General features: G+C 47.4%; 2 protein-coding genes across 7 annotated transcripts in view; one reads left to right on the top strand and one right to left on the bottom strand.

The window, feature by feature from the left end:
* ift80 (intraflagellar transport 80 homolog (Chlamydomonas)) overlaps window positions 1-7045 on the top strand; it is a 51899-nt gene extending 44854 nt beyond the window's left edge. For 5 of the 6 annotated variants that reach the window (XM_081723024.1, XM_081723023.1, XM_081723020.1 and 2 more), the window contains 6 exons: window positions 211-358; window positions 941-1112; window positions 4992-5081; window positions 5355-5527; window positions 5847-5970; window positions 6463-7045. In XM_081723024.1, coding sequence (XP_081579150.1) covers window positions 211-358; window positions 941-1112; window positions 4992-5081; window positions 5355-5527; window positions 5847-5970; window positions 6463-6573 — 818 coding nt within the window. In that variant the 3' untranslated portion in view covers window positions 6574-7045. The remainder of the gene's footprint in view (window positions 1-210; window positions 359-940; window positions 1113-4991; window positions 5082-5354; window positions 5528-5846; window positions 5971-6462) is intronic. The other variant, XM_081723021.1, reaches the window with a different exon arrangement.
* A 127-nt stretch (window positions 7046-7172) lies between these two features.
* Window positions 7173-12050, bottom strand: c15h3orf80 (chromosome 15 C3orf80 homolog). Its single transcript, XM_081723025.1, has 2 exons — window positions 11690-12050; window positions 7173-11588 (listed from the first exon to the last, which is right to left on the bottom strand). Exon 2 carries the CDS (start codon window positions 11550-11552, stop codon window positions 10965-10967), a length of 588 nt encoding a protein of 195 aa, XP_081579151.1. The 5' UTR covers window positions 11553-11588; window positions 11690-12050; the 3' UTR covers window positions 7173-10964.
* Between the last annotated feature and the right edge of the window lie 867 nt (window positions 12051-12917).

Genomic DNA, 12917 nt, shown 5'->3' with positions numbered 1-12917 from the left:
TGTGGTTTTATTGTGTTCACTAGAGAAAGGCATTTGAACTGTGGTGTGCTCAATGTTTTCTATATGTTGTAATTGTATTTCAGCACCATAATAAGGTGACGGACCTCTATCGTTAACCATAATTCTTTCTTTCTTTTTAATCATTCTCTCTCTCTCTCTCCCTCTCCCTTTCTCCCTCTGCCCGTCTCTTTTTTTTTTCCTGTTTTTCAGGCACTATGGTTCACACCATGGCCTGGAATGACTCAGCCAACATCCTGTGTGGAATCCAAGATGCCCAGTTCACTGTGTGGTATTACCCCAATGTTGTGTTTGTGGACAAGGGGTTGCTACCCAAAACACTCTTCACCAAGGATGGCAGGTGATTCAGGCACACATAGTCTCACACACACACACACACACACACACACACACACACATCTGCACGTGCCAGTGTGGTTTTCACCCTCAAGTCATGTGCACACTCAGTGTGTTGCCCTAAGTGTATGGAACTTTATGACATTGCCATTATAGGCCAGTGCTGAGAGGCAGAAACAGGCAGATATAATTAAAATGGAAAAAAGTCTGCGACCACCACTCTGTTGTTCAGCTATTTAAAGAGAGATTGATTAATCAATGGGGTCTCTCCCAAAGGTTAAATGCTGACTTCCTGAGGCAGTGTACTCAATGCTAATAAACTGCACCTGCATTTTCCCATAATGCCATATCGTGTGCTGAGCCATGAGTTATGGTGTTTGTAGTGAGAGATGACCTGTGGCCAGGCCACATGAAGCTGCTTCAGCACTGAGGCTCACCTTCCTCCTGCCTGGCTCTGCCTTGCTCTCTGCCATCCAGCTGTGGACGGCAGGTCCGATTTGAGCGGTTGTACCTCAGGAGCTCATCATAGCCATCACGCGAAGCTCTGTAACGCGAAGTTTCGTAATACTAAGCTCTCCTCCCACAGCGAGTTCAGTCGCGCGCCACACATCCTGAACTACGCAGGTGGACAGGTGACGGTGCGGAGGGCCGACGGCTCGCTTGTCTACAGCCTGGTGTCACCGTACCCCACCCTGCTGCACGAGTACGCTGGCTCCGCCCGTTGGGAGGATGCGCTCCGCCTCTGCCGCTTCGCCAAGGTAAAAGACAGAACGAACAGACCAGAATAACAGACACAGTTCACAGACAAACACAGAACCTTTCAGGAGCACTTAGCTGTGTTCAAATGTTAATACAGAACACTAACGACGTGTGTGTGTGTGTGTGTGTGTGTGTGTGTGTGTGTGTGTGTGCGTGTGTGTGCGTGCGTGCATGTGTGTGTGTGTGTGTGTGTGTGTGTGTGCCACAGTGAAAAATCCTGAGATTGCATCTTTAACATTTATATCCATGTTAGAAAAGTCAAACAATGATATCCCATCATGACCGGCCATCCTGGTTTTTCTGGCCATCCTGGTTTTCCTGGTCTTCCTGATGGGAGAGAAGCTGCAGAGCTGTTTTAGTGGGGCCCTGGTCGAATGATTTAACGTGAATTGTGTTATTAGTGGGGGGCTAATTGCTTGCACATTGGGACCTGTAAGAGGGGCCCAGATGCTGGACTGCAGCCCACGGCCCGCCAGCCTGGGAAAGCCCCCTGCAATGTGGACCTTACTCGCAGAGCAGAGTGAGTGTGTGTGTGTGTGTTTGTGTGAGAATGATTATAGCTGTATTGGTCTTGGCTGAGCTCCTGGTCACTGCCGTCTCGAAGCCCTGGAGATAATGGCAGGTGTACCACACCTTCTCACATCTCCTCTGAGATGTTCTCCCGCTTGTCCTCAGCTAGCTGCGCTCAGTGGAGACTGGGAGGACCGGTCATGAGGAAGGGCTGAAGATGAAGGTCACGTTTGAGAGGAAATGTCCTGTTTGTGATCAGTAGACTCCGACTAAGGACCTACCCTTACATCACGCCTCTCATTTTGTTGCAACGTTCGAAAGACGCCAGGCAATTCAGATGGGGAAAGGAACAGGGTTACGTTACAGAACGGGTCAGACGTTTGTCGATAAAAATGATCAAGAGTTTATTAACAAGGGAGAATACAAAATCATAAAAGCCAGAAAAACAAGGGTCAGAGAGCCAACCCAAAATATAACCAAGCCAGAGTGAAAATCCAAAAACCGGAGAGACAGAAGTACAGGGCAAACAAATCCAAAGGGGTAAGCAAACTAGGTCAAATCAAAACAGGCAATCAGGAGAAACCGCTCAGTACACACTCAGAGAAGTAGAGGCAGTACTTCACAAAGAGTACTGAAAACAGACAGGTGAGATCAGTAGTCCAGTCAGGAGGAGCGGGTAAAGGAACACTGGTTGAATGTTGCATTGAGCTGTGAACAGGATTCTGGGAGTTGTAGTGAGGTTGGTTATTGGAGATGGGAGAAGCTGGCCGCATGACACAGTGCTTTATGATACTGATGAATGTATGTATGTATTATATAAATGTAAATGCACACACACACATCCATCTCCCTCTCACTTCACAGTGCCTCTAGGCTGGAGCTATGTTATGTCCCACCTTCTCTCTCTCACTTTCTTTGTTACTTACCCACAATTGATGCCTTCAGTTCATCTAATTTTTGCTAATCCACTACTCATTGTTCTCTATTTTTTGTTGTTTGCCTTTGTTCCTTTGACTGATTCACATTTTAAAGGTTCAAACTTTAAAAATGTGTTTAAAGTTTTTGTGTTAGATTGATTTAGTTGCCCATACCACCATTATGCTTTCATAGGAATTGCAACCGCTTTGGAGAAACGAATGATGCCAGTGTTATGGGCTAATGCTTCACAAATAATTAACCAGAGCTGTTATAGTCGTTAGTGTTGTTGTTGATAATAAGTGCCCTGTCCGAGGCCCGGGTGGAGCTGGGTTCCCTGCTAGCTGGTCGGAGGCTGGGGTATTTGCCTTGATGACACAGCCCCCAGCCTGCTGATGCTGCTGCCCAGGGCTGTCTCTCTCTCGCTGCTTTGTGGAGCCGGGACACAGGCGGAGAGACTCCACGGCGCCCCCTGGGCCATGGGTGCGCACAGGGGGATGAGGCTGAGGACACGGATGCGGGGGTGGGGACGTGACCAGCAGAGACAGGACGTGGGGGGTTCCTGGGTTTCTGGTAAGCAGAGCGGTGATGTGGCCTTTCCCGGACTGGGAGTGAGCGGGCGGGGCAGGGGGGGGGGATTATCTGGAGGGTTTTTTGGGGGGGGGTGGTCAGAGGAGGGCGGCGGTCAGCCTGTTGGGGTTGGAGGTGGAGTTTTACTGCGCAAGGCTAGCAGCTGCAACGCTTGCGACATGTGCGGCTGGGCGGAGACTAAAAGCTGACTAATGGCTGTGTGCAGATTGGATCATCGCGCATTAAAAGCCCCAGATGTAGTCGGGGAGTGGCGCAAGAATGTCTTCCCGGGTGTGTGTGGCGGTTTTCCTTGCTACGCTGAGTGGGTGAACGCTTCACAGCACCACCTCTCCAGATGCTGGCCGAGGAGGCAACGAGCATGTCGTTTATGACAGAACTGTCAGATCGGGGATGGACGGGCGGGGGATGTGTGTTCGTGCGTGCGTGTGTGTGTCGGGGGGTGGGGGTGGGGCTGTGTGTGTGCGTGCACGTGCGTATGTGTGTGTGGGTGTGTGCACATGCGTGTGTGTGATGGGGAGGCTTCTCATCAGACACCTCCTCAAGGACAGTAGTTAGTCCCATTCCTGTGCTCACCCTTCCTGCATATGTACTCACTCTCTTTCTCTCAGTCTCTCTCCCTTTTCTTTCTGCTCTTCCTTTTCTCTCTCTTCCCCTCCTCCCTCTTCTTCTACTCTGCTGTCTTCTCCCTTTATCTCTGCTCCTCTCTCTCTCTCTCTGTTCTCCCTCTTGCTCTCTCTCTTTCTTCCTCCTCTTCACTCATCTATCTGCCCCACACTAACGAGGTTCACGTGGCCCCAGTGCCCCATGTCTAACGACACCCCCGGCCCTGCCGAGATGCCATACTCATGACTCCCCCGACCTCCTCGTAGCCCCTCTCTCTGTGGGACTTCCTGCTACGGCCCAAACTGCTCTGGGGTCAGTGATTCAGAGCGGAGGTCGTGCTGCCCCTCTGTGCAGCCCTGCTTGTAACTGGTCCCCTGCACCAAACCCACCCACTAGTCCAGACACAACGTCCATCCACGGAGGGCGTCCTGCTGGTGGGCGTCCACTACAGCACTGGCCCCTCCCACTGCACTTCTGCTCTTTCCTATTGGCCCCTCCCACTTTTCCTGCTTTTCCTGTTATTGTTTGCGTAAGGATGTAAACCAAACAGGACACGTGATGCAGACTTTCCACTGCAATCCCCCTGTCATGTCACGTGGAGGATAGGCTACCTCTTGGCCATGGGCGGAGAAGAACAGCCACAGTGCTGCACTAGGGGTGTGGCTACAACACCTCCCCCAGAGCAAGGGGTGTGGCTACAACACCCCCTGCAGCAAAGGGCCAGCTCAGGCGCCACACGTGGTAGATCTGATAAATGTATTGTTATAATAAATGTAATTATTATTATTATTATTATTAATAATAATAATAATAATAATAATAATAATCTGTCCTCACTCCGGTGTGGTCCCCCATGCTGCAGCCTCACACTACTGTGTTCAAACAACTCTGATGTTTACAGTTTTATTTAGTCTCAAACTGGAAAAATAAATGAAGTCCTGGCCTGTTTTGTGATGGTCAGTTTTGCATTTGAACTCCAGATCTTGATAATTGGCTGAGGCAGGTATGTCACTGCAAACGGGGCAGCCTCGGGCGTTGGACCCCGGGCGTTGGACCCCGGGCGTTGGACCCCAAACCCGTGACTCACCTCGTTTTCTCCTGTGCTCAGAAAGGGCTGGTTCAGAGACAGGAGGCTCTTTTAGCAGCGAGGCTGGATAGTTAACGGAGCCTTTATAGCATGAAGCTCCAGGGTCCCTGCGGTGTGGGCATGGCCTGGAGGAGCCGCAGGTGAACTGACCACTCCCACATGTCTTGGGCAGGACCAGAGCCTGTGGGCGTGTCTGGCTGGTATGGCGGTGGCCAATAGGGAGCTTTCCACAGCTGAGGCAGCCTATGCGGCCATCGGAGAGGTATGTGTGTGTGTGTGTGTGTGTGTGTGTGTGTGTGAGTGTGAGTGTGTGTTTGTGTTTGTGTGTGTGTGTGTGTGTGTGTGTGTGTGAGTGAGAGAGAGAGAGAGAGAGAGAGCACAGTTTTCAAAGTGTCTTTACAATTCTGTCTGAAGGAATCTTGGAAGTATCTTTGTATTCTCACTGAGATTGTGGATGTGTCAAATGATAAAAATTACCTTGCGTGTTAAACTTTTTTTGTATGTGGATGTGGGGGTGCGTGTGTGTGTTGTGCAGGTGGATAAGGTGCAGTATATAGTCTTCATAAAGGAACAGCCCTCTAAGGAGTCCTCACTGGCCCAGATGCTGCTCTTTAGTGGACATGTGCAGGAATGTGAAGCTACAATGCTGCAAGCAGGCCTCATATACCAGGCCATTCAGACCCACATTAACCTCTACAACTGGGACAGGTCAGAGCTTCTGTCTGAGGGTGTGTGTGTGTGTGTGTGTGTGTGTGTATATATATATATATATGTGTGTGTGTGTGTGTGTGTGTGTGGGGGTGTGTGTATATATGTGTGTGTATATATATATATATGTGTGTGTGGGGGTGTGTGTGTGTGTGTATATATATGTGTGTATATATATATATATATATGTGTGTGTGTGTGTGTGTGTGGGTGTGTATGTGTGTGTGTGTATATATATATATATATATGTGTGTGGGTGTGTATGTGGGTGTGTGTGTGTGCGCGCGCCTATTCCTGGCTGACACCACTGTCTCCTCAGAGCCCTAGAACTGGCTGTGAAGCACAAAACCCATGTGGACACTGTCCTTGCTCACAGACAGAAGTTCCTGCAAGACTTTGGCAAAAAAGAGACCAACAAAAGATTCCTGCAGTACTCTGAAGGGGTAACTCTCATCACTGGGACTTTTTCTCTGCAGAAATGACTTTCATGCTCAGGGGAATGCATTCACTGAGACTGTGAATTTAAAAGACAATTCAAGTTGAATCGCACTAATCGGATTATTGATACTTTTGACACGTAAAATAAACAGTTCCAAGTTTTTATGTTTCAGTAAAACATTAGGTGGATTTTCTGAGGCAAGGAGCTCGAACAGAGCAGCGAGACATGACACATGCGTCCAAACACACACAATGCTTTAGTCTGGTTCCAGTGTGTTATATTCCGATGGAAAGTAAATAAAAGTGAATGCTGTTTGGAATAATAAGTACAGATGACTGGGACTAAGTAATTCTCTCATTACAGATTTAATCTTTAGCCAGGTAATCTGTACTCCAGAGTGACTGTGCTTTGAAAATAACCTGATAAACCTTGCTATTACTGCACAGTGCTCAAGCATGACGTGTGTGTGTGTGTGTGTGTGTGTGTGTGTGTGGAGGTGGAGGTGGACTGGGACAAGATCCAGGCCAAGATTGAGATGGAGGTAGCCAGAGAGCGTGAGCGAGGCACGCCCTCTTCCATCAGGAGCAGTGTGGCCTCCCGCCGTTGAACACGCCCACCTCTCCGACTCCTCCTGGGAGCGGAACACCCAGCGGCTCATCCGAGCCCCGCCTCCTGCTGTTGAACACGCCCACCGCTCCGCCTCCTCACAGGAACTGCAACACCCGGTGGCCTCCTGCTGTTGGAGAGGTGCTCTCATACATAACACCCAGTCTGACCGGGAATAGCGGACTTCAGCGCTTCAGAGCCACACTACGCTAAAGTCACTATGTTACAGAAAAAGTTCAACATCAGCGCTCCACATATGTCTCTGGACCCTGGTATGGGCATGTCAGTCGCTTGCTCAAACTTATTTGTTCATCAGCCTTTATTCTGAGCTTAGTTATTTTCATATAAATTTTTATCAGTTTTGTATACTGTTAAAATTACAGATGAAACAAAAGCCTTATTTATCAGGAGATGTTCTGGGGAGATGTTGATATGATGTTTAAAAGCCCTTTAATAAATACACTTTAAATCAAGAGCTTTTGGCTGCTGTCTGCCATGACTGAGGGTGAGTGCTTTTCAGTTCTTCATGGTGGTGGTAGTTTGAAAAGAGATGGCCAGGCATCCAGACGTCCCCCTGTCCTACCCCCAGTCCCGCTGTCGGGCCTGCCGCTACGCCCGTCCAATCTCCGCACGCTTCACATACCAGCAGGCATGCGGGACTGCGATCTTCATCTTCTCTCCCTCTCGCCTCTTTCGTCGTCTTCTCTCTCAGTCTCCCCAGTTCTCTGTCAGGTTCTGCCAGGGTGAGGCCCGACGCCGTTCCTCATCATCTCAGTCCATCAGGCCAGTCCTTTTTCTCTCATTGTGACGGTCCAACTTTGGCTCTGTCTCTTGCGCGCTGTCCCTGTACTGTCAAGTACTTAGGCAATTCGTAGCGCATCATAAAACCCAATTGCTTCCGTAAAGATCGGGTTTCAATTGAATTACAGGAAAACATCCGTGGTCTGTCACATCCTCCAGACTCGTGTTCATTAAGCTCTGTCATATCCATGAATGATCAATAGATATTAACCATTGATTATGGTAATCATTGATAATGTTCTTCTACAGAAGAATATACATTTAAAGACAGATGTGAAAGTGGTAGTCTGGATACTTAAACAGACTAATGTCTTCCTTTTTATTTATTTTTTACCAAAGTGTAATTTTCTGTCAGTTTCATCACATTTTCAGTTAATGAGTGTTTCTTCTACAGATCCATCAGGGCTGTGCTAGCTTAAGTTTAAAATGGACTTGATGAAATGTCTTTACGCAAAACAAACAACTTCAGCGCTTACATAAGTAAACGCCCGATAAAGACCTGAGTCAAGCAAAGTGCCCAGCGCTGACATCTCTCTCTAGATGCACCACACGGACAAAGGCAGACCAGCACACAGTTTCATCAGCATGAAAACATCATCAACGGTGCCAGACGTTCAGGTAAATATTTAGCCAACCCACTATGGCAGAATTCCGGTGTGGTCGATTTTCCAGCTTAGTTTATGTTTTGATTACGCTGTTTACGGGCCTTGGAAATGTATTGTTTAATCCAGTGTGACTGTTTACACTCGAAGGCAGACTAAACCAACAGCAATGCAATGGCTATTCTGCATGTGTTCCAGATCCTGGCGAGAGAGGGAGAAAGACTGAAATAAAGTTTATAGGTATCATTTAGAGTTGAGCATGGCAGTAATGTGACATGGGTCTGACAGAAGTGGTCCCGGGTTTGCCTGGTCGCTATAAAGTTAGTGGCTGCTTCATGGAGAGCCATCCTGACGCTCAGAAAGCATGCGCTACTGTAGACGTGGATGTCTTTATTAGACTTACATTGATTATAAGTGCAATAAAGAGGGTTATTCCTTGGTGTTTATAATGACATTACATTCATATTACGTTCTTTAAAAAAAACTGGAGACATTTGTTCTGCGCTCATCGTGACTTTAACAAGATGGGCTTACTGATTGTGCTTTAATCCGGTTGTCAGATTCTCTACACTAATGTGCAGGGGAAAATCACTTATAAAACATGACAAATATGTCCAATCCAGCATAAATGGTACAAAATAAAAGAAACCTCTTTTTTCATCTTTGTGAAAGTATAATAATAGGTGATGTTAAAAAAGCTAGATTTATTTCAGGTAAGATATCAAGATAAACAACTGAATTAAGTTTAAATGATGAGGAGTTTATTGAGCTATTTCAGTAGCACAACCACGTGGCAATACACTGGAATTAAAGGGATAGTTCGATAAAACATGCTACCAAAGAATGCAAATTAGTATTCCTTTGCCGTTCATTAATTGGTATTTCGAGTGAAACCATTCCTCTGGGTAGCCTGAATATCCAAGCAGCCCACAGCCCCGCCCCGGCGTGCTAGTGACGGGCCGGCTGGGCACTGGCCCTCCAAAACTTAGTTTACTGATGCCCAGCGTGCGCAGCCCATGGCGAGCGTGCTGATGCTGAAATGCAAGCGTAGCAATATTTTACAATACCTCTGAAAGCAGTAGCTCCCAAAAACAGCTGCTGCACCTCATACAATAACCGGGCAAAAAAAGCCAACAACTGTTCCTCTAATGGATTATTATGACCATTGATCTGGTTGCTTTTTGTTCAATTTGGCCAGCTAAAGGCATATTGAATAACTGCACGATTGGCACAAATTCTTTGTTTACAAAGGGAGACTGACATGGCTCATATTATTCGTTTGCCAGTACAGCTTTATATATCCACAAATGCAGTAATGCGATAGGTGTACAGCTGAGTAATGTGTTTACGTTGCATTGTCCGTGACTGGCTCGTGTTGTAGCGCACACGGTATAGCACTCGCCATAGCCATGACACAGTGAACTAGGAATCCCAGTTAAATGAGCGCCATCGGCCGAGTGGCCAGACCGCCTCCTTACACCATTTGCGTTATCAACTCAAGTCTTTCCCCACTAAGCCCTTAACTGGTTTTATTGCACTTGGGATCTATGTTCTCGTGCTTGTCTTCTTCTGGATCGCACAGTTATGAATAGTGTTTATAAGCAATGTTTTTCCCCCCTTCTCAGTTTCACAAAACGCAGAACAATTTTACTCTGCTTACTACGCCTTATTAAACATTGATGCTGGAAATGGAATAGCTCTGGCTAGCTGCCCGGCCGTGCGTGCCACATCTGCTGCACATCTCGGCACAGTTTTAGGCAGCCGCCAGATACAGTGCACCGGTCCTTAGTTCATTTAAGTGGCGTATGCAAATTTTTGGCCACCTGAGCTTTATTATTGTTGCTGCTTTCGTCGTTGTTGTCGTGGCCCACAATCGCTCCAGTAAGCAGAATTTAGTGATGCGGTTTTCCACCTTCAGTCCACTTAAATAGCCGTTTAAGCTTCAGGCTTCTCCAGTAACGTCCGTTTGAAGCAGGAAGTTCGGTGCTAAATGATTTAGCTGCTTCTTGTCTCTTATGGTCCATTTGAAGTAATGCAGTGTTTGAATGTATATCGCTATGGAGGAATGAAGTGATAATCTAGGTTAGATGTGTTGGCTGCTCAAATGCGTTAATACACTGAGCTCTTTTCTCAGTGAACTCAATAGACTGTTCTAAGTAGGTTACTGCCCCTACATTGCCCAAGAGTGCTCTTCAATGTATTATTTATTTGTTTGTTTGTTTTGTTTTTGCACTGCACGCGATCATCACTAAGTTGTGGGTATGACTAAGAACGTGCTAATGCCGTCAGATCTCAAGAGGGACAGAGATGGCCCCGACTCTCGTTGCAAAGATGGCCCCGACTCTCGTTACAGAGATGGCCCCGACTCTCGTTACAGAGATGGCCCAGACTCGCTACTGCGTCGCCGAGTGACTGCGGAAACTGCTGCCGTCTGCGTTTGGTGTCCATTACTGTTTTGAAAACTAGTCAGTAAATGTATATAAATGTATTTAGCTGTTAATGATACACATCTTACAGTCTTCCGCCGAGAAGATAAAACTGCACGCGGACACTAACGATTTGGTAATAAATAAATACATAATTAAATAAATAAATAAATAAACAATCTACTGGATTTCGTTCGTTTTATTAACGTCAGATGTCCTGAAGATATATCGATTCTTTCGGCCACATCCACCTTTAAAATGATTCCAAATACCTGCTTGGCCGACTGACCGTTTTCCTGTATCTCCCCACAAAGCAAAACTTCCTGACTGCCTTAACATCGCCGCCTGTGATCACAGTGGAGCTGTGCGTTTATAGTCTACCTCATATGTGCGGGTGATGGGACATACAGAAGACGATTCACGCGTCGGGGTGATGCAAGACAAAACTGTTGGCGTCCCCAAATTAAAACACTCGCTGCAACAGCTTGTAATTGCACTTAAATTCTGAGAAATACTTGGATGTAGGCTATTCGGTAATAAAATACATTCGTGTTCCATCTTTGTCAAACAGAGTTTCTGGAGACCCTCGTGTCGTACCGAGAGGACCGTCTCTCCGACCGCGCGGCAGGTGCGTGGTCGCGGGACGCCGCCAGTAGGTTGTCCTCTGAGCGGTCTCGGTCCACTTCCTGCATGGTCTCTTCGTAAGTGGGTAAATACTTGACCTCGTCGTATGCCGGTAGCTGCAAAACCGGTGAGGTGAAGTCCCCGATGCTGTAGTCCTGGAATCGCTCAAGCAGCGAGTCCTGGGACACCGTGGTATGTCCGTGAGCGAGCGACGGCTCCTCCGGTCTGTCGTGGTGTCTGCGGGGACGCGGGCAGATGATGCGCTGAATGAAATAGCCCATGGCGAACAGCAGAAGTAGGATGAGAATGCCGGACAGTTTCCGCGTGATCCAGCCAACATTGTCGAAGAACGTCTGCAGCGGTAGTTTGCAGCAGCGCACCGCCGCGCTGCCGTTACCAGGAGCGCAGCATCGCTGACCCTCGCCGCACTGGATGTCCCCACAGTTGCGTAAACCATGGCATCCGTAAATCACAACAGTCGCCAGAAAAGTGATGCACGTCCTGATATCAAACGGGAAATGATACATGCTCTGATCTTCAATTTAGTCTTTAATATGTGGTTTCTGTGGGGGGAAAAGGTCCTTTACATAGGCTACAGTTCAACGCCGCGTATTGTTCCAGTAACGAAATTCATTCATTTTGATTCGTGTTGCATCTGTCTTACCGGTGCTTCACGCGCAGACGTGCGCCGAGTACCGGACCGGCAACCCCTTCACGCCGTGACCCGGACAGTGTCTGCAAGGATGGGTTCTCGTTCCCCCAGCGAGTGCCTTACATCACTAAGAAACGAGCTACGGATAAGCAAGTGCCGTCCGTCGTCGCTGCCTCGTTCATAGTTGTTCCTCCTTATCCGTGTATATCCGTCAGCTGAAGGGAGCTGTGTGCAGTCCAGTCCACGGAGCGAGGGCTACGTCAGACCCGCCGTATTAAGCATGCATGCACACTGCTGTGCGCGCCCATACACTCCATAGTGCGCAGACAATCTGTGTCAGTACGCCCCAGGGACTCATGCACGAGCTACGGGATAAACGAAGAGCTACCTTAATAGATTGCAAAAATGTCTCGATGGATGAGTCATTATCTTACAGTAGGCTATGCAGAGGCTCCGCTCTGACCGCGTCTAGGCGACGTCCCTGCATCTATTATGCTTTGATTTGCCTGTCAACTTTTTTGGCTGAATATTTTGAATACTACTTTTTTTGTCTTTTTTTTTTTTTTTTAAGAATTGAATGCCAGGTGTGTTGCATAATCAAGCACCTCGGATGGCTGTTCTGATTTTCGCTTTCAAGTTATTGCATGCTACGCATGTCCATCTGAAACTCTTTTATTAAAAAGTCCCGCCATTCTATAATATCTGAACCACAATCTACGTGTCCGCGCGTGATGGCGTGGTTTTCTGTCCTTGAACAAATGGAGAACACGCGGAGCTGCGCGTGTGCGTTAGTCCGCTTTTCCTCCGTTTCTTTTCAAAGAGAGTCGATATGCACTTCTCATAAACATAGCTGATGCACAATTCACCCAATTCAATTACGAGAGCATTACGCTGTAAAATACACTGGAACCGAACCAGCGCGCCCGCGCTAATTTATGTCGGATCAAATTTCTCTCAGTAATTTTCCCCCAATTACAGAAATGTTATACATGCAGCATCGTCACATGTGATAAAACAGACATGCCACTGCTTACGGACTCTGCTTTGTGTTCGCAGACTGGCCTGCTGCACATTTCCTATAGAGAGCAACATTTTGGTTGATATTGAATCTCCCAGTAGTATAAAAACACAAGCGTTTCCTCTGTCAAACTTTAAATCTCGATTCAAACATACACGGACAGTCCACAAACAACATAGACCTTCTCAATCGGTCTTTTTCTCCCTCTGGAGACTGTTTTTA

This window comes from Electrophorus electricus, chromosome 11 (genome assembly GCF_041902795.1).
Source record: "Electrophorus electricus isolate QZ-2024a chromosome 11, ASM4190279v1, whole genome shotgun sequence".
NCBI classification, from domain to species: Eukaryota; Metazoa; Chordata; class Actinopteri; order Gymnotiformes; family Gymnotidae; genus Electrophorus; species Electrophorus electricus.
Note: the sequence above shows the minus strand (reverse complement) of the source record. Positions and strands in the feature narration are given on the sequence as shown.